The sequence below is a fragment of the Pseudophryne corroboree genome, chromosome 12, assembly GCF_028390025.1.
Source record: "Pseudophryne corroboree isolate aPseCor3 chromosome 12, aPseCor3.hap2, whole genome shotgun sequence".
Classification (NCBI taxonomy): Eukaryota; Metazoa; Chordata; class Amphibia; order Anura; family Myobatrachidae; genus Pseudophryne; species Pseudophryne corroboree.
The window spans coordinates 173,085,461-173,106,955 of NC_086455.1; the positions used below are offsets into that span (position 1 = coordinate 173,085,461).

At 48.7% G+C, this 21,495-nt stretch overlaps 1 protein-coding gene and 1 pseudogene across 4 annotated transcripts in view; one reads left to right on the forward strand and one right to left on the reverse strand.

The window, feature by feature from the left end:
• Positions 1 to 787: 787 nt before the first annotated feature.
• The window catches only part of DGLUCY (D-glutamate cyclase), a 37,809-nt gene continuing 17,101 nt past the window's right edge, over positions 788 to 21,495 (reverse strand). For 3 of the 4 annotated variants that reach the window (XM_063948599.1, XM_063948596.1, XM_063948598.1), the window contains exons 2-13: positions 20,236 to 20,350; positions 17,104 to 17,257; positions 16,824 to 17,022; positions 16,539 to 16,689; positions 12,270 to 12,392; positions 10,311 to 10,508; positions 9,719 to 9,979; positions 7,078 to 7,177; positions 6,337 to 6,485; positions 6,087 to 6,206; positions 3,765 to 3,916; positions 788 to 2,388 (exon numbers count right to left, since the gene is read on the reverse strand). In XM_063948599.1, the coding sequence (XP_063804669.1) occupies positions 2,248 to 2,388; positions 3,765 to 3,916; positions 6,087 to 6,206; positions 6,337 to 6,485; positions 7,078 to 7,177; positions 9,719 to 9,979; positions 10,311 to 10,508; positions 12,270 to 12,392; positions 16,539 to 16,689; positions 16,824 to 17,022; positions 17,104 to 17,257; positions 20,236 to 20,338 (1,851 nt within the window). In that variant the 5' untranslated portion in view covers positions 20,339 to 20,350 and the 3' untranslated portion in view covers positions 788 to 2,247. Of the gene's footprint in view, positions 2,389 to 3,764; positions 3,917 to 6,086; positions 6,207 to 6,336; positions 6,486 to 7,077; positions 7,178 to 9,718; positions 9,980 to 10,310; positions 10,509 to 12,269; positions 12,393 to 16,538; positions 16,690 to 16,823; positions 17,023 to 17,103; positions 17,258 to 20,235; positions 20,351 to 21,420; positions 21,466 to 21,495 lie in introns of those variants that run through there. The other variant, XM_063948597.1, reaches the window with a different exon arrangement.
• LOC134981705 (5S ribosomal RNA) lies at positions 15,848 to 15,966 on the forward strand (annotated as a pseudogene).

Consider the following 21,495-nt stretch of genomic DNA (forward strand, 5'->3'; position numbering starts at 1 on the left):
TAGCTGCCATGTAAGTGTTTGAAAAATGACAGGAGCTGGTTGGCTGGTACTTTATCTCTCTCCAAAGCTTAGTACATAGACCTCTATAGTTACAGAAGGTGCCCACAATAACATCCATCCCTGATCACACAGAAAGCGGATGCAATGTACACACCAGAGACCGGTTACTGAGTACTATCAGACCATACGCCGACTTACAGTACGTATCGCGTCCCCTCTCTGCAGAAAGGCATGGGGCCTCATTCTCAGTCACATACAATGCCGATGTTCATGGACCTGAGCGATTATTTGGTGCTGCGCATGCAGCTAGTCGCACAGCGCACGGGTCTCAGGGTGTGCACAACTGAGGCTCACGGTGACTGTAATGCATTAGGGATGTGCTGGGTGTTCCAGGGCTGTGACTGGGAGGTGGTTTTTCATTCCCATGAAAATGGTCCGTGGTGTTTGCATAAAGTCGCAGACGCAAGACCGGCAAAAGACGCACACGCGGATGCTGCGGACAGAATGAGGCCCACAGTCACATCTCATTTCACATACTGATTATATCACCGTGTAGCTGCCAAACATATAAGGGCATATTCATCTGGCTGCACATTGTAGCTGTGTACGTTCCTAGCTTATTTGTGTTTGCCTCCCTATCCCATGTAGTGCCAGCCGGCAATAGGCGTCGGCAGACAAGTGCAGCTCATTGGATCTGCTCCACAAAGCGTCTACAATGAGCACAACAAGGCAGCCTCTACTATACATGAGCAGAACGTTCATCTTACCACACTCTCTCCTTACAGACTTATATTGTGGAATAAGCTTTTATTGCAGAAGACACAGGGGATATACCAGACATCAAGGAACCAAAACATTTGGCATTGCACTAACACATGTGTCGGATATTAATAGAAAAAGGAAAGGCAACAACAGGCTGCGGCACGGTTTCCATATAAAAGGAAGGGTCCGGAGCCTGTCCAGCCAGAGCCGCAATAGACAATCGCTGAGAGAAACGTATTGGGGTGGGGGGGGGGGTGGGGGCGTAAGAGACAGAGGAATGAGGAGATGGGAAGGAGGGGACGTGAAGAAACCTCACCTGACACTAGGGGCCCCAGCAGCATCATAGCAGGATGGTAAGTAGCGCAGGGGCCTGGTACCCCTCTCCCCCACACAACAAAAAGAATAAACAGAGGCAGTCTTGGAGCAAAGGTCCTATGGGACGCATCAGTATACCTTCTGGACTAAACAGCGACCACGGGCCCCAGACCCCAGAATGTCATCCGTGGCCACCTAATGATCAAGTCTAGAGAACCGTTCCCTAATGGTGGGTGGATTCTCCAATGACCCGGAACAACCACTTAGCAGCTGTGGTGAGAGGTGTAAGGAGTGACCGTGATAGCAGGGAATGGGGCCTGAGCCTATTCAAGAGCCAGAAGGAGGGATCAACCGGGTGTCTCTACCCATGATCTCCAGAGCCAAATGCCAAAAGGGACAAAGAGCTGGGCAACCCAACCAAATATGCAAGGGGCACAAATAGCATTGTTACATGTCCAAGAGGAGCTAGAGACCCCGGGGAACATACCTGCAAGAGCACTAGGGCACCTACACCATCTAGATAACACTGTAATCTGGATCTCGATAGTAGACCAGCTCTCTCCTACATCTTACAAAGTAATAATAGCATACAGGGCTGAGAAGTCACTCGCTGATGAAGCTCAACTTAAAACACAATAAGATCCATGTTAATGAGGCACACAGACCCATTCTCGGCTTGTTGTCCGATTGCACCAAATCCCAGAAATGCTGGTTTTACCCAAATAACGCACAGCCCTGATCTGCAAAATGGGCAGATGAGCGGAAACTGACAAAATAAGACGTTCCCCTGTGACATAATCTGTGCTGCTGGGGCATTCCTGAAGACCTGGCGTGTTCTTCACCTGCCCGCCTCACATCTGAGAACAAACAGACAGGCGGGAGAAGAAGGGCGATGACAAAGAGCGGTGTGACCTGTACTGAGAGCGCCTTAGAAAGGACGACGTGTTTGGAAATAGAAAACTCCAATGGACGGAGATCTGTCTGACCAAGAATTCCACAACGCTAAGTATTACACCGCAACACAAAGCTAAATCACATGTACAGCACCTAGTGTACGTCTCCCGTCAGTCTGCGCTTACTGCGTTATACACTATGTCGCTGTGCCATTACATCTGTACGTCCTGCGGAATATGTCCCTGTGATCCCTGAATAAAATAGTGTGACGTGTGGCTACGCTGTGACGTCCAGGAGACGCTGAATCATCTCAGAATGGGTGTTGAAGAATGGCAGACCATCAACCTCCATGGCCAGATTTCCGGTCTTCCCGCTGCGGACTCCATGGCTGACCAGTATCTGCAGCAGCTTCTCCTCCTGTTACAATATAAAGCTGGATGTAAGTCACACACAGACGCATTGCGGCCACAATCTTCCTATTCTGCTGGGGAATGTCCACCATGTAACTCTAGGTCCGTGGGTAACTGCCCCACCCTGAGAGCAGCGCAGGACAGGGGAGCACCACCTCCTGCACGCCATGAGATACGTCATCTTCCACCAATGAGAGAGCTGCTCGCACAGATGGAACTAACACACAATGTGCTGAGCAGCCGCAGAGACCCGGCCAGGAGTGTGAGTCTGACTCATTAGACAAACACACAACAAGGGGCCGTATTCAACTGCAGGTGGGTTTTACAAATACCCCAAGGCGCTGGGTTTGTACCGCAGCTGCAGAGTTCTTCCTATTCAACTGCCTGCGAGAAAACGAGCCGCGGCGATCGCTATAGAAATTACCGCTGCTTTTCTTCTCACGGCCCCAGAGCAAGAACAATTGTTCCCTAGGGCCTAATTCAAGGTTGATTGCACAGCAACATTTTCCTCTAATGGGCAAATCCATGTGTAGTGCAGGTGGGGCAGATGTAACATGTGCAGTGAAGGGGTGGCAGATGTAACACGTGCAGAGAGAGTTAGATTTGGGTGGGGTGTGTTCAAACTGAAATCTAAATTGCAGTGTAAAAATAAAGCAGCCAGTATTTACCCTGCACAGAAACAATATAACCCACCCAAATCTCTCTCTGCACATGTTACATCTGCCCCACCTGCACTGCACATGGTTTTGCCCATTAGAGGAAAATGTTGTTTTGCAATCAACCTTGCATTAGGCCCTTCATTCATTATTTTAAGGAAAAATAGTTGGGACTTGCTTCAGAACCCCTTTCCCCCCTACCTTCCCCTAGTGAGGAATTAAGCAATTGGAAGTTTCCAATTAGCTTAATTAGTCCATAATTACTTACTTCTGGAGGCGCCGTCCTCCTCCTCTGTTTCCCCCACACCTTGAGGTCTTCCTTTTGACTTGTGCAGTGAGCTCCCGGTCATGTGCGAGCCCCCCGTCAGTCAGTTGTGCACCCCCCCCACATTTATGTCGTCAGTGCGGAGCATGCGGCAGCCGGGCACAGCAGACAGAGGAGTGGCCGGGACACACCGGTGAGTGCGCAGCGCTCCGTATCTTTTTTTTCACCCCTGCAGAATTTTGGCCACAATTTTTATTTTCGGGGCACGAGGCACGCATACCCTTGGTTATTAAAAACTAGGTTGCGAGACCTGCAAATTTTTGTGCCCAGTTGAATATGCCCGATGGACTCCTGTCTGCTGAAGGGGCGGATGTCCCTGCCAGTGGTGTGGTGACATCTTTACAAGGGAACGTACGCTATTGGCCTACCCACACCCGTATTACAGGAGCTGTATACTGTTACCTTACTGACAGAAGGCAGCGACGACGCCCATGGCTCAGGTGCTGACAATTTGGGGAATCCAACGGCTCTCCTCAGGTAACGCTCGTGGATCTCACAGGTGTTTAGGAGGTATAAGGCACAGGAAACAGCATAACCTCCCCAGTTAGACACACCTGCAGGAGAAGAGCGTCAGATGTGTCACTGTATCTATGTCGGCATTAGCCACATTCCGACACATGCTCAGCGACCATAACCTACCAGCCTAATTACTACTATGTATTATCATCAGCCTCTACGCTACACATTGTATCCAGCACTGAACAGGTGTCACGCACCACAGCGGCTAAATACTCTCTGTACAGCGCTGCGGAATATGTGTGCGCTATCTGAATAACTGGTAACTGAAGTAATAATAAAATAATGAATCTACTAGTATGTGTTGTGGGAGGAAACCGGAGCACCTGGAAGAAAGACAAATCAAACATGTGGAGAACATACAAACTCCACACAGGTAATGGCCTCGTCGGGAACTGAGCCCATGACCCCAGTGCTGTGAGGAAACAATGTTAACCACTATGCAACCAAGCTGCCCTGTGCCTCTCCAGCTCTTGTGAAACTACAAATCCCAGCATGCCTTGCCACAGTTTTGCTATTATGGAATGCTTAAACTGTGGCAGGGCATGCTGGGATGTGTAGTTTACCTGACTGGCTATTTATCATTGAAAGAGTTACCAGCCTGTTTAAATGACCACGCAACACTTGAATTGCTTCATTGGGTGCCAGCTAGTGGCCGCCAGTGCGCAAAACACTTGAATCCCCCCACTGAGGTGAGGAGTAGCGTTAGCCTTTTATTATATAGGATATCTGTGGCATATCCCGCCAAATCACCAGTTTTAGGGGAATACCCGCAAATATTAAGTATCACCCCAATGTACCATGGAGGGACTGCAGCCAATATCTCCAATACCTGCTGCAGTCCCGCCATTTCCGTCAGGTTTCTATGGGGAATATAATGCTGCCAGATTTATCAAACTCCAGAATGCAGAGTCTGGCCCCCGCAGCTAATGCTATCTGCAGATGGCGTTGTGCCGCTGTAGCCTATGGGCACCGCACGCAGCACCAGCGAGCTCAGTGGCCCGCACATGCGCAGGAGACCCGATTGAGGGGTGACCACCCCCCGAACACATCGCAGGGATGGCTCCTTACAGACCCCCCGTCCCTAAATGTGAACATTGATAAATACAGGCTCTACTTCATTTCTTATCGCCACGGATAAGCCTGATAATTGCCCGTATAGAGAAATAATATATAGCAGAGTAATTTATCACTAGAGCAGAGTACATGATATGGTGCTCAGGTGGAGGGTTACCTGTGACTTGTTTAAAGGGGATGGTATCGGGGTCCCGGCATCTCCCGATGCTCAGGATCCAGACACCTAGCAGGTAAGTATCATATGTCAAACCTAATCCCTAACCTCCCTCGCCCTAGCCCTCCTATAGCCTAACCCCCCCCCCCTCCCCCTCCCCTTCCCACAGCCTAACCCTAACCCTCCCTGGAGATGCCTCACCCTAACCTCCCCCCTCCCCGCAGCCTAATTCTAACCCTCCCTCCCCCGCAGCCTAAACCTACACCCCCCAGCGACTTACTTCGGCACTGGCATTGAGATCCATGTCTGGATCCGGCGTCGGCATTTCGAGCAGTGTTGACATTCCGGCGTCGGTATTCTGACTGAATCCCGTTTGCAGGGCTGTATTAGGTTTCTTGTGTCCTGCTGTAGCTTCCTATAACTAGTGTTACATTGATGTGGAGTCGCCATGTCCCCACGCACGCTGCGGACACCGCATTCTGGCTACAGAGGTAACACCTCGCGCCTCCACCAGTCACAGACACAGTAAGACAGTAAAACTGTCGCTGTAAAATCCTTCTATGAAATTTATAGGATATGAACAATTACTACTCTGCCTAAAGTCGTGGCTAAACATTATTATACACAAGTGTCCTAAATGCGACTGGCTCCTGCGACTGGTTTGGCTACGTCTGTATAGCGCAATTAGGGGCAGATGTATTAACCTGGAGAAGGCATAAGGAAGTGATAAACCAGTGATAAGTGCAAGGTGATAAATGCACCAGCTAATCAGCTCCTAACTGTTAATTTACATATTGGGGCTGATTGGCTGGTGCGTTTATCACGTAGCATTTATCACTGGTTTAACACCTCCTTATGCCTTCTCCAGGCTAATACATCTGCTCCTTAGTGAGCGCATTATACAGAGACATTCTTCCAGACGTACTATGTGACAAGCTCATATACTGGCCGCTCCATCGTCTCCTCGCACCACTCACCAGCAATTACGGTGAAGTCTGCCGCCACATCACACGCAATGACGTCTCCGTTTGGGATGTACTTTTTTACGGCCTCCTTTACTTTGCCTGTTCCAAGCTCGTTTCCTCCATCTCCAATTCCTGGTGGGGGAACAAAGGTAGCAAGTGACAGCTGCACCGTGTCTGATCTTCTGCCCTCACCGCCAGCCATAATGACCGCAGCGGCGATCACGCTAAGAGAACGGTGCTAGGTGTAACACATTATACATACCGGTCGTGGTGACACCTGGAATATTCTGTGCAGCCACAAACAAGTTATCAATGGGATCCACCAAATGTTTAATGTTTATTTTTCTGGCATTGTAATAATTGCCATCGCTTGCCCGTCCAGCCCGTTCTATGGCTACCAAGTGGTCAAACCTTGGGAGAGAGGAGAATAAAAGTGATTCGGCCTCGCCGTAGTCTGCAGCACCAGGAGGTGAACGCTAACTACCTGGCGTATCTCACCCGCTAACGTCCCCTATAGCCTCAGGTGTGCTCGTCACAGAGATATACATTTTGCATGGCTGACATATATTAAATCAGGGGTATCCGAAATGTCTTGTTTGTTGCTAACTTTGGTGATCCGCCGCCCTGAATAATAACCACACAGAACAGCGGGCAGATGTATTAACCTGGAGAAGGCATAAGGAGGTGATAAAGCAGTGATAAGTGCAAGGTGATAAGGGCACCAGCCAATCAGCTCCAATATGTAAATTAACAGTTAGGATCTGATTGGCTGGTGTGTTTATCACCTTGCACATATCACTGGTTTATCACTTCCTTATGCCTTCTCCAGGTTAATTCATCTGCCCCCCTGTTTGTATAGTCTACCAGCCACCAAAGACTGATACCCTTGTTTTACCAGGCACCGGAGAACTATGAGGAGCACTAGCGTATAATGCTGGGACTTGTAGTTCAGAGGTGTTACACGGCAGGTGGAGCGCTGCTAGTCTGTATAGTCTGGTCTTACCTGGGCGAGGCGGGGTCTCCATTCTCACACAGGAATCTCAGGGCGGAATCCGCAGCGTCCTCTTTGTAAGAAAGCAGAGGCACAGACGCCGCCAGCGCTCCTGGTTATAGAACAGACATACCATGTGACAACAGTGCCACAATGATACAAAGAGAACAAAACAAGGGCCAATAGATGACTGGGCGACAATCAGCTCCAAGGGGGGGATTTATCAATGTGCGGAGATAAAGCTGTGAGAGATACAGTACTAGCCAATCAGCTTCTAGCTTACATTTTACAGGCTGTGTTTGAAACATGACAGAAGCTGATTGGTTGGTGCATTATCTCTCACATTCTGCTATGAGGATCACGTATTACCCGAGAGGACGTGTGCGCTTAATCCCTCAAGCTGTACACAACGCCGGACACGGCTGGTGGCGAAACGCGTGGTACGAGGGAAATTATGAGGAGGTCATGATGTGCGTGATCACAAGCGATGGTGGAACAATGTACACTGATGCCCCTCCTACCTCCTGCGGTTACACTGACACGTCACATTTATTAATGTACACTGATGCCCCTCCTACCTCCTGCGGTTACACTGACACGTCACATTTATTAATGTACACTGATGCCCCTCCTACCTCCTGCGGTTACACTGACACGTCACATTTATTAATGTACACTGATGCCCCTCCTACCTCCTGCGGTTACACTGACACGTCACATTTATTAATGTACACTGATGCCCCTCCTACCTCCTGCGGTTACACTGACACGTCACATTTATTAATGTACACTGATGCCCCTCCTACCTCCTGCGGTTACACTGACACATCACATTTATTCTCAGTAAATGACACTAATTACACTTACCGCACATTACTCAGTACTACTGTATTACTCTGTAATAACACATCAGCGGTATACACAATGCTGCCAAGCTGTAGCCAACAAATCTTACAGTAAGCCGGAAAGAGCTGGGGGCGGCAGGTGAAGCCCCGGGGTGGGGAGGGGGGGACCACCTGTTGCCCGTCACTGATACAGAAGAAGCATAATATGTTACTATGTCCCCTCCCTGGACTAACCAGCACTACAAATAGACGTAAAATAACATGGTGCTTACAACTTCATGGAACCAATGGCCTGGTTCATGTCTGAAAGTAAAGCAAAAAATCAAGTAATTGAGCAAAACCACACTGCAGTGCAGGGGGGCAGATATAACATGTGCAGAGAGAGTTAGATTTGGGTGGGGGGTGTTCACACTGAAACGTAAATTGCAGTGTAAAAATAAAGCAGCCAGTATTTACCCTGAACAGAAACAATATAACCCACCCAAATCCAACTCTCTCTGCACATGTTACATCTGCCCCACCTGCACTGCACATGTTATATCTGCCCCACCTGCACTGCACATGGTTTTGCCCAGTTGCTTTTTTACTTGACTTGAAAGCTGAATCAGGCCCTAAGCTTCAATACAGAGCAATAGCAATAGTGACACCTGTAGATTATAAGAAGGTCACTCACTAAGGGAGACATTTACTAAGCAGTGATAAGAGCGGAGAAGTGAGCCAGTGGAGAAGTTTCCCCATCAACCAATCAGCAGCTCTGTATCATTTTATAGTATGCAAATTATAGATGTTACTTCAGTGCTGATTGGTTGCCATGGGCAACTTCTCCACTGGCTCACTTCTCCACTCTTATCACTGCTTAGTAAATGTACCCCTTAATATTGCTATTTGAGGGTATAACTATACAAGTGTTCCATTATCAGTGCAATGACTCTTTATCATCACAATAAAGTGTCTAAATGAACTTTCTTTATACTGTTAGATGCTTCTCAAAAGAGCTGGATTCTTATACGTTCTTATATTCTATATTCTGCAGAGCTGTACAGTCAGGGGGGGGGGGGGGAGATGACCCTGATCACTGGATCTTACCATATAAAGCAGATGCGTGTGTTATACGGATGGCACACATACCTAATGCGCAGCCCTGGCACACTCCCTAGTGGAGGCATCTTCTCCCGGATAATGGCTCCAGCTGCCATTCACGTATCGGTAGACGGGCCGCAACAGGAGGAAGAAACTGTACACTGACTCATGTTAGCAGGCAAAGTCCTGACCCAGATAACTCAGAAGGGGACCCCAAGAGTATTATCTCGGCAGTTCTGGGTCTTAGGAACACATATAAGCTAAGTGGTAGCAGCAAGGGGTCAAACAAAACCATGAACACATCCAAACCAGAGGTCTGATGGCAAGGGTCAGACTGGAGCGTGGTCAATGGGCGTAGCAGAGGTCCAGTGCACAGAGACAAGGGTAGGAAAATGCGTGTTCTGGGTCTCACCAGGGACTAATACGCAGACTGGTCATTAACTATAGGGAGCAGTCAGGAATCACATCCTTATCGGTACACATCAAGTCTTTACAGACTCGGTGTCTAGCAGTGAGTGCAAGTGTGCACTAAACACACAATCACCTAGCACTGAATGCTAGTCTGACCCTGATTTACAGAAGCAGAGGCCAGGGTCCTGACACTCTCCATCAGACCTGCCTCTGCTGGGGCTGCTCTCTGACGTGTAGTACATTCTTACCACTTACCTACCCCCCATGATCACAGCTTTATCTCAGATATAAATGAAGCAACTGCCAGGAATATATACCTTGCTCTACGGCCTTCTCCACAATACTTCTGTTCATGTCAATGGCGCGTTCATCCGTTACTATGGCGACCTCCTTCCCCAGGGCTTGCAGCATGGCCGCGATAGCGAGCGCTCCAGGCGGGCCATCGGTCTCCTCTGGGGGCTGGTGCTGGAAGTGGGTGGGGAATCCGGTGGTTATCAGCACAGACTTGGCGTGAGACAGAGACAGACAGGACTTCAGCAGCTCGTCCTTAGTGAGCAGGTGTGTGATGCCGCGCTCACCTGTAACACAGAACAACACGTGCCACTATCTACATATGTATTGTTATATTCCAGTATGATTCATATCTTCTCCTTCACACTAGGGGGATGGGTTGCTATGGGAAACCTCCACTTTATCTCTCTCCCACACTTGGTACATCTCCCCCGGGGAGTTATTTGCTGCTACTATGGGAATCTGGCTTTCTGAGAGCGTAGATTCATTGATGGGTTCCTGTGGCAGTATAATCAGTATTCTAGCAATTAGTCATTATACAGGACACAGATGTAAGCTGCACGCTAATAATCTAGAACACCATTCTCCATGTGACTGTACAGACGTTACGCTACTTACCTGGGTCCACCCCAATGATTGCCTCCAGTGCTCGGATCCTGTCCGCCGTGCGCTGGGAGACCAGGCTGTAATGCAGCGGATCGGAGGAGATTTGCACAACCTCCGGCACCTCTGTGGAACGCGGTTCTGCTGCGTCCTCGTTTTTGACGTCGGTAATGAACATGCAGCCTGGAGAATGAGTGAACGCCAAGACGGGTTCTGCAGGAACAAGGAAGCAGTCAGCATTAATAGTTATTCAGCCGCAGCGCACAGTAACTCACCAGGTGCTGCGCCCCGTGCGGAACGCTTCCTGCCAGCGCCTACTCCTGCTGACGCAGCACGCTACATTACATTTGTAGATTTAACTCGTCGATTAAATTACCGCAGAGGGTGAGGCCGCCACCTTGGGTGCACACAGTTGCTATACTCAATGATCATCCCCATCAGTTCTTGCCCCATCGGAAGCAGAGCTTACAGTCTAACAGGGAGGTGTACTAAGCTTCGGGGAGATATAAAGCCCCAGCCAATTAGCTCCTATCTGTGTTTGATAAATGACAGGAGCTGATTGGTTGGTTCTTTATCACCGTCCACTTTTTCTCTCTCCAAGGCTTAGTAAATAGACCCATCCAGCCTGTAAAGTGACAGGAGCTGACTGGTTGGTAGTTTATCTCTCTCCAAGGCTCAGTACATCTCCCCCTGAATTCCCAAATACATACACGGGGTCTGTTCCTGTCAGAAACTGATCACCCCATCACTGTGTTTTGGGGCTTTGTATTAGGAAGCTCAGGTACACGTGGAGACCATACAACACACATGGTGGGAGCTGAACCCAAGACGCTAATGATGTGAAAAGGCAATGCTAACCACGGTGCAATCGCGTTGTCTTTTATAGTAAATGACTAGTAAATTCTTACTCACACTGAAAGGGGCTTTACACCCAAGAGAGTCATCAAGACTCATTTCCATCACCTATAAGAGAATGACCTTCTGGATGCTAAAGGATTGAGGGCAGATGTACTAAGCCTTAAAAAGTGAAAGAGAGAGATAAACTACCAACACAGCCTGTAACATGGCAGCTAGGAGCTGAGTGGCTGCTACTTTATCTCTCTCCAAGGCTCAGTATACAGCAGCACAGCCTGTAACATGGCAGCTAGGAGCTGAGTGGCTGCTACTTTATCTCTCTCCAAGGCTCAGTATACAGCAGCACAGCCTGTAACATGGCAGCTAGGAGCTGAGTGGCTGCTACTTTATCTCTCTCCAAGGCTCAGTATACAGCAGCACAGCCTGTAACATGGCAGCTAGGAGCTGAGTGGCTGCTACTTTATCTCTCTCCAAGGCGCAGTATAAGGCAGCACAGCCTGTAACATGGCAGCTAGGAGCTGAGTGGCTGCTACTTTATCTCTCTCCAGGGCTCAGTATAATTCAGCACAGCCTGTAACATGGCAGCTAGGAGCTGAGTGGCTACTTTATCTCTCTCCAAGGCTCAGTATACAGCAGCACAGCCTGTAACATGGCAGCGAGGAGCTGAGTGGCTGCTACTTTATCTCTCTCCAAGGCACAGTATACAGCAGCACAGCCTGTAACATGGCAGCTAGGAGCTGAGTGGCTGCTACTTTATCTCTCTCCAAGGCTCAGTATAAGGCAGCACAGCCTGTAACATGGCAGCTAGGAGCTGAGTGGCTGCTACTTTATCTCTCTCCACTTTATCACTTTTCAAGGCTTAGAGTCAGACCTGTATTCTCTGACCAGGAGACCACGGCGCTCACCAGCACGGACACGGTCAGCGTCAGGTTATAGGGGGACGCCATCCTGCCGGCACATTTCAGTAATCTATTCTGCATCCCCCCCTCCCAGGCAGCACCACAGAGCCGGGCCTCCCCGCTGGCCTCTCTCCCGCCTGTAGATGAGCCGTTAGAGGATTGGCTCTGCCCAGGTGTCATTAGATGTGACAGATGAAGATGAATAGACAGCGATACCTACTGCAGCTAAGAACCGCTTCCACCCCGGTCACCCCACAGGCCCAGAATACCGGAACATCTCCCGGCTGCAGCTGCACCGCGTCTCCGTAATCTGTGTTCTGCAGGTCTCTGATGCCCAGGAAATCTGCACAGCGACAGGAAAAGCATTCATGTACTAAACATTATTTAGTTAAATTCTCTAAGTAGTTTCTATCATGTTGTGTGTACCAGAAGATACTGGGTATGATGCCAAGCTGCGGGTATTGTACATTGTGCCGTCGTCCCCTGCATGCTGCAAGTATATAGGCATGGCACAATGCAGGGTTCCGCTGCTCGTCGGATTGGCCGGGTACACATCGCTCTGACGTGTGCCCAGCATTAGAGCCATGGGGGTCATTCAGACTGATCGCACAATAGAATTTTTAGCTGCGCTGCGATCAGGTCAGAACTGCGTATGCACCACAATGCAGAGGCGCGTCGTTCAGGTGCAAACCGGATCATTGCTGTGTGATCGGTTTTACGTAGAATCCATTCGCACAGCCGATCAAAAGAAGATTGACAGGAAGAGGGCGTTTGTGGGTGGCAACTGACCGTTTTCTGGGAGCGGGTGTCTGACGTCAATTCCGGCCCCGGACAGGCTGAAGTGATCGCAGCGGCTGAGTAAGTCCAAACCTACTCAGAAACTGCACAAAATGTTTTTGTACCGCTCGTCTGCACATGCGATCGCACACTTGCAAAGCAAAAATACACTCCCCTATAGGCGGCGACTATCTGATCGCAGTGCTGCAAAAAATAGCTAGCGAGCGATCAGGTCTGAATGACCCCCCCCTATGTGCACTGCAGGTGGGGCAGATGTAACATGTGCAGAGAGAGTTAGATTTGGGTGGGTTATTTTATTTCTGTGCAGGGTAAATACTGGCTGCTTTGTTTTTACACTGCAATTTACATTTCAGATTGAACACACCCCACCCAAATCTAACTCTCTCTGCACAGGTTACATCTGCCCCACCTGCACTGCACATGGTTTTTGTCCATTAGAGAACAATTTTGCTGCTGTGATCAGGTCTGCATTAGGCCCCATGTCCATTACAACATGATTATACACCAGCATCAGAAGTTATAGCGCTAACATATACCATATCCTGTCAGAAACTTGAAACCATAATATCGACATGGATGTTATTTTCACATGTAACATGTCACATTGTGATCATTAACTGTCGACATAGTATTCTAATGCTAAATTTAGGTTTTATGGTGCAGTTAGGGTTAGAGTCAGGCAGTGGTCAGGGTTAGACTGCGGTTACGGTTAGGCTGCATTTAGGGTTACGTCCTGTTCCGGTTAGGGATACGCGCTGTTACGGTTAGGGTTACGCGCTGTTACGGTTAGGGTTACGTGCTGTTACGGTTAGGGTTACATGCTGTTACGGTTAGGGTTACATGCTGTTACGGTTAGGCTGCTGTTACGGTTAGGGTTAGGCTGCTGTTACGGTTAGGCTACTGTTACGGTTAGGGTTACGTGCTGTTACAGTTAGGGTTACGTGCTGTTACGGTTAGGCTGCTGTTACGGTTAGGCTGCTGTTACGGTTAGGGTTACGTGCTGTTACAGTTAGGGTTAGGCTGCTGTTACGGTTAGGGTTACGTGCTGTTACGGTTAGGGTTACGTGCTGTTACGGCTAGGCTGCTGTTACAGTTAGGGTTACGTGCTGTTACGGTTAGGCTGCTGTTACGGTTAGGGTTAGGCTGCTGTTACGGTTAGGCTACTGTTACGGTTAGGGTTACGTGCTGTTACAGTTAGGGTTAGGCTGCTGTTACGGTTAGGGTTACGTGCTGTTACGGTTAGGGTTACGTGCTGTTACGGTTAGGCTGCTGTTACGGTTAGGCTGCTGTTACGGTTAGGGTTACGTGCTGTTACAGTTAGGGTTACGTGCTGTTACGGTTAGGCTGCTGTTACGGTTAGGGTTACGTGCTGTTACAGTTAGGGTTAGGCTGCTGTTACGGTTAGGGTTACGTGCTGTTACGGTTAGGGTTACGTGCTGTTACGGCTAGGCTGCTGTTACAGTTAGGGTTACGTGCTGTTACGGTTAGGGTTAGGCTGCTGTTACGGTTAGGGTTAGGCTGCTGTTACGGTTAGGCTACTGTTACGGTTAGGGTTACGTGCTGTTACAGTTAGGGTTAGGCTGCTGTTACGGTTAGGGTTACGTGCTGTTACGGTTAGGGTTACGTGCTGTTACGGCTAGGCTGCTGTTACAGTTAGGGTTACGTGCTGTTACGGTTAGGCAGCTGTTACGGTTAGGGTTACGTGCTGTTACGGTTAGGGTTACGTGCTGTTACGGCTAGGCTGCTGTTACAGTTAGGGTTACGTGCTGTTACGGTTAGGCAGCTGTTACGGTTAGGGTTAGGCTACTGTTACAGTTAGGGTTAGGCTACTGTTATGGTTAGTGTTACGTGCTGTTACGGTTAGGGTTACGTGCTGTTACGGCTAGGCTGCTGTTACAGTTAGGGTTACGTGCTATTACGGTTAGGGGTGTAGTATGTTATGCCGGCGGTCGGGCTCTCGGCGGCCAGCATACCGGCACTGGAATCCCGACCGCTGACATACCTACAGCTGGGCGAGCGCAAATGAGCCCCTTGCGGGCTCTCTCCGCTGCAGGCATGGTGGCGCGCCACGCTATCTATTCTCCCTCCAGGGAGAATAGCTGTCGGTATGCCGGCGGTCAGGATTCGGCGCCGGTATGCTGGTCGTCGAGAGCCCGGCCGCTGGCAAACTGAAGACCACCCACGGTTAGGGTTAGGCTACTGTTATGGTTGGGGTTACTTGCTGTTACGGTTAGGGATAGGCTGCTGTTACGGTTACGTGCTGTTACGGTTACGGTTACGTGCTGTTACGGTTAGGTGCTATTACGGTTAGGGGTGTAGTATGTTACAGTTACAGTTAGGGTTACGTGCTGTTACGGTTAGGGTTACGTGCTGTTGTGGTTAGGCTGTGATCAGAATTAGACTGCGGTTTTGGATAGACTGTGGTTAGGGTTACGTGCTGTTACGGTTAGGGTTACGTGCTGTTACGGTTAGGGTTACGTGCTGTTGTGGTTAGGCTGTGATCAGAATTAGACTGCGGTTCTGGATAGACTGTGGTTAGGGTTACGTGCTGTTACGGTTAGGGTTACGTGCTGTTGTGGTTAGGCTGTGATCAGAATTAGACTGCGGTTCTGGATAGACTGTGGTTAGGGTTACGTGCTGTTGTGGTTAGGCTGTGATCAGAATTAGACTGCGGTTATGGATAGACTGTGGTTAGGGTTACGTGCTGTTACGGTTAGGCTGTGATCAGAATTAGACTGCGGTTATGGATAGACTGTGGTTAGGGTTACGTGCTGTTACGGTTAGGCTGTGATCAGAATTAGACTGCGGTTATGGATAGACTGTGGTTAGGGTTAGAGTCAAGCCCTATATGTATATGTGTAAAGTCCTGTATATGAGATCTCTATGAATGACAAGTTGGCAGCAGATCCATCTCATCTTCGTTGTCCTTTCCGCTTACATTTTCAAATTCGTGAACTCTCATCAGTGATTCCAGAGCATCCGAATATCGTTATCCTTTCTCTCTACTATCATACCACACTGGTAACGCCCAAAACCGTCCGATCTTGGAAGCTAATCTGTGTTGGGCTGGGTCAGTACTCAAGTGGGTGACTCTTGAGGAAGACCTAGTATAGTAGAGTGCAGACCGGCTCATCACGCTCAGAGTCTAACACTGACAGCAGAATCACACTGCCATCTTTCTTCCAACTGTTCTTTGTTCTTTTTTCTCATGACAGCTGGTATTATCATACGAGTTTGCCCATATATACTCTAATTCTCACCAGGTGTCATACTCACATACTAACGCAGGGTTATAATTATACATATAACTTATATATTCTTTCTGGTGTCTTAATTATTTTCTAAATTATCATGTGTGGACTCTTTATGACACTGTGACTGGACTTCGGCAGCCGGCATTAGTATCATGCTAATATTAGCGTTTGATTGGTAATAAAATTTTCTTTCTATCTGTTTAGTATTAGCAATTTATTGCTACGTTGTTTATATTCATTTTCATTAACCACTGACTATTTTATCTTTGTCATTAATAAAAGCAAATTTTATATCTATTCTGATATTTCATACATGAGTTTAAAATAAGAGTGCGCCCACAAAAGAGTCTCTTTTTTTCTCCTTTTTGCTGTCTCAAGTTGGGATGATGAGACATACATTGCATTGTTATAATGAGATGGATATGAGGACTGCTGACCTGAGGAGCCAATATGGACGGGTGCCCCGTGGTATTCCGCCATAGGGTGTGTGGCTATTACTGCAGCACGCAGCTGGTCCTGAGGAATCGGTCTCATGGTGACCACCAGATTGCAGGAAAATGGACCCACCGCCTGGCAGGGAACTGCAGTCTGCAGAAGAAGGAGCCAGACATGAATAACAGGGGAGGATCATTCTCTGTGTCTAAGAGGAAAGGCACCCCAGCGCACACTGGCGGGGTAATGTCCCCATTACCCAGTGGCACAGCGCAGACAATACTCCTTACCTTGTACATGCTGACGTTCCGTTCCTGCTCCACGTTCCGCACCGGGACCCCCAACTTCTGCATCGCGCTCTCAAAGGTAAAGCTGCAGCCCAGGTAAAAGGTCACCATGTCCTGCAGCTGCTGCGAGTAAGTGTCCAGGCTGGTGGCAGTGCCAGTGTAGGTGCCATGCTCATATCTCCGATACTGGAGGCAATCTGTCCTGCAACACAATCCAGGTGGGGACATGACATAACCTCCACAAACACAGATAAGAGAGGAGCCCGACGTGAGGATCACTCACCGAATGTCCGAGTCACTGCTCAGCGGAGGGCACGTCCACTGCCCAGGGGCACTGCGGTACAATAGGGGCAGGGGGCCGGAGTTAGCATGGCAGAACCTCTCAAAGTCATCTGCTAGGGCTTTCTGCAGGATCACCACATTGGCCTGGTTGTAACCTGAAACATACAGATGCGGCATCAGTTCCACGTCCTCTGATCTGAGGGGCCACGCTCCTAGGGCCACACAATGCAATGTTATCCATCTGATCGCCATACACACCTTGCACTGCATCTGTCCATAAATTGCATTATTTGGGGTAAGTGATGGAGGCGTGGGAGGGGGTGGAATAATAATAAGATGATAATAATAAATACCGTACTACGGGCATCATGTGGCACCTCCAGCTGTGTTGTGTCTCTGTTACCCAGAGGCAAGCTGGGGTTTGTAGTTCCACACCAGCTGGAGTGCCACAGGCTGTCATCATCTGTCCTGGAGCATTTAGCACTTGTCGTCAGATCCGGTGGCGGGTGAGTGCACACAGCACATGTACAACGGCAGATGTGAGCACTGTTACGTAGGTCTGTTCTATTCAGGCTGGATCGGTCTTTCTGTGAAATTGGGCGTTTGGGGCAGAACGGAGGGTGACAATGTGATTGCAAATAGCCCCCCTGACTTGTGGTAGTGCTGTCTGCGTGTTCCTAATGCCCCGTGTGACTGGGATTGGTGCGGACGGGGTAGGGATCCCTGTATCTGGTGCATTCCTAGCAGCTAGCCTGGGGCAGGTGCAGCGTATAATCTATATCTATATATTAAAGTAGAAGGATGACTTTTATGAGTGACATATCTCTATGATGCCGTTGTCTGAGCAGAGCACATCATATACCAAATTAAAGGTCTTGGTACATAGATTTGCAGAAATATATTGTCGCTGTCATTGGTTGCTCCGTTTCGGAGCCAAGTGGCAACACGTCCACCTGCCATTTACAATGCATCGCCATTGTGCTCTGGAAAATGTGACAGTTGGTGAACCCTGTGCACCTGCTGGGTGATCTGGAACATGTGACCTGCTGGGGGGTCTGGGAACTGTGACAGTTGGTGAACTCTCCCTGTGCACCTGCTGGGTGATCTGGAAACTGTGACAGTTATTTGCTGCCACCCACTAACAGCATACCTCCCAACAGTTCTTCTTTATAAAGCGGGGGAAATGGGCGTGACCTAAGGGAAAAGGGGCGTGGCTTAGTGGGAGGACCCACGATCGAGAGCCACGCCCCGTTTTCATCACTGAGGGGGCATGCCCAGCGCTCTGTGAGCCGCTGGCATGCCCCCTCTCCCTCTGACTTCAGTGAATAGACGCTGTGCGCATGCGCACAGCGTCTATTCACCGCTGCTCTGCTAAGCAGGGCAGCGACAGACAGAGCCTCCCAACTGCCCCCCCCCACCGCGGGACACTGCGGCCCGCGGGTGGGACAGCGGGACAGTCCCCAAAAAACGGGACAGTTGGGAGGTATGTAACAGTGATTTTTCCAATTTGACTCCTTAGGGAGTGAAAAGGGATAAACTGATCTGCCCAGGAAACCTTTGCCCTTCTGACACTGGGCACATCAGCTAGTGTACATTGAATGGCCAGCACAGCTTTCCACTTCCACATGCACAAACCCACACATCAGGTGAGCGTATACTGGTATTAGAGAACCCGTGTGATTGGCATTAACACCTGGGGGTAAATTTACTAAGATGGGAGTTCTATTTAAGATGGGATGTTGCCCATTGCCACCTATCAGATTCTTCTTCTCATGTTTCTAGCACCTTCTAGAAGATAATACCTGGAATCTGATTGGTTGCTATAGGCAACATCCCATCTTAAATAGAACTCCCATCTTAGTAAATTTACCCCCTGGTCTAAGTCAAGAACATTTGGGACTTATTTGGTATTTGGAGGTATTAGGAGGAAATGAGCATATTGCACCAGGGCAGAACATGCCGGAAATACCGTATGTCTGCATGTAACATACAAATACTGCACTCCGGTGACGGCCATTCTACGCTCCCACCCATACCTGAATCTGTCTGCACATTTCATATTTGCCCCTGTGCATCACAATGCACCTTCAAGCTGGAATTACTCCCAGCCCTAATTGTGGCCCGTTATTACAGTACCACGCAATTATATGAATACATATTCATAAGCAATACGTTACACTGTAGTAAACAATAGGTGGTAAAGAGAACTGACTTTCCTGGGGGCCCATTTTAATTGGAATGTTCAAGAAAGAGCTCAACCTACAGGTAATTATGAAAGCCTGGTTTAATATGCAAATAGAAGGGCTGCAGCGCCATCTTATGGCAGAGACAGGGTACTGCTCAGTCTTAGCAGCTATTTTATAACATGAATCCTAAGCGTAATAACAGCATTTCTATATTTGCAGGACATTGATAGAGACATACACAATAAAACAGTAATATTATTCACCATATGCGGGGACAATAAATCACTTTTACACTCTCTTCAAACACAGAAAACTCGCATGAAAGGTTTTGGCGGATTGTTCAGCTATTTGCACCTGCAGCTGACACCCAATAAATACCTACGCTCTGATCTTTCATACATTTTGGTACACACATGCCAATTTTCATGCCCGTAGTTGTACATTGGCCCCAGTGTCTAATTATTTACAAAGTGTCCGTTTCTGGAGTTTGGACTCTTATTTCCAACGTCTTTGTTCCGCACAGATGTTATCTGTGTAAAGTCACCTGTAGGGTTACTAGAAATGGTTCAATCATGCACTGGGCAGATAGGTAGCCCACAAAGGTCATATAAAATCATAATAAAACAGTATAACCGGGTAATAAGTGTTTAAAAACCCTTCTGTCTGTCACTTGCAGTATGTTCAATGATATATGTGTAGCGGTCATCCCGCTGTATTTATTGGAATTATTCTGACTTATGGGAGCTGCAGCTTCTGCTGTCTTAGAAGGAATATAGTGGAGTGTTTCCCTGAAAGACACAAGATATTTATTCTGTAACCTATGTATGTTCCTGATACATACCGGAGCTATGTCTACAGTAACAGGAACATAGTAATTGCCTGGTATAAGCAGCCTGTGTTTCCATTCAATACGTTTATTAATAACCGCTATGGAAAGGGCTTATTACCTGCAGACATCCCCGATGTGTTGCGGACGTTGATTTGATTGTGTCGGATTAATCCTCGGACAGCAGTCGGAGCGAGAGACCTCAGCGCACGCAGACATCCCATACCCGTGTCCCCCTAATAAACAAACCACAAGCATTACAATCAGATGCTACTCAGGGGCCTGCTGCTGTTCGGGGCCCTGTGACGGGCAAGCAGCAAGGTCTGTAAACCTCGCCCATGTCCTGCAATGCTCCACACTATGGCCCTCATTCCGAGTTGTTCGCTCGTTATTTTTCTTCGCATCGGTGCGATTAGTCGCAAACTGCGCATGCGCAACGTTCGCAGTGCGCCTGCGCCAAGTCAATTTGCTAAAAAGTTAGGTATTTTACTCACGGCTTAACGAAGAAATTTCTTCGTTCTGGTGATCGGAGTGTGATTGACACGAAGTGGGTGTTTCTGGGCGGAAACTAGCCGTTTTATGGGTGTGTGCGAAAAAACGCTGCCGTTTCTGGGAAAAACGCGGGAGTGTCTGGGCGAACGCTGGGTGTGTTTGTGACGTCAAACCAGGAACGAAACTGACTGAACTGATCGCAGTGTAGGAGTAAGTCTCGAGCTACTCAGAAACTGCAAAGAAATTTCTATTCGCAATTCTGCTAATCTTGCGTTCGCAATTCTGCTAAGCTAAGATACACTCCCAGAGGGCGGCGGCTTAGCGTGTACAATGCTGCTAAAAGCAGCTAGCGAGCGAACAACTCGGAATGAGGGCCTATAAGCCCCTTTTCTTCTGCAGTTTCTGTCCTATGTAAGGCGCTGCAGACCCCTTGTGGCGCCACATAAATAAAGGAGAATAATAATAAAGATGGGAGGACAGCCGCGAGAGGCCCGTGTCACTGAGCCCAGGGGTGTAGTGCGGGCTGAAGGAGAGAGCGCTCAGCAGTGGATGCTAACAGGGCGTGTAACACGGGAATAACACGGAGCTTTAGACGTATATCCTGGGGACAACAGCGAAATATCTCAGCAAAGCGACCATTGGCTGTCGCCCTTTTATCTGTGATGACCAATACCTGTCGACCATTTGACTCTATTAAACCTAATCACTGCCAACGATGTGTTGTCGACTGATGGACTGCCGACCTTTTTACTGTCGATCTACCAACCAAACACCTCACAGAAAAGCTAGAAGACACAATCACTGTGCAACCTACCTGGGACGCTAACCCTGCAGGTACGTCCATGCCAGGCCCAGGCTCAGTCTGTGACAGGGGACAGTGTGGTCTGGT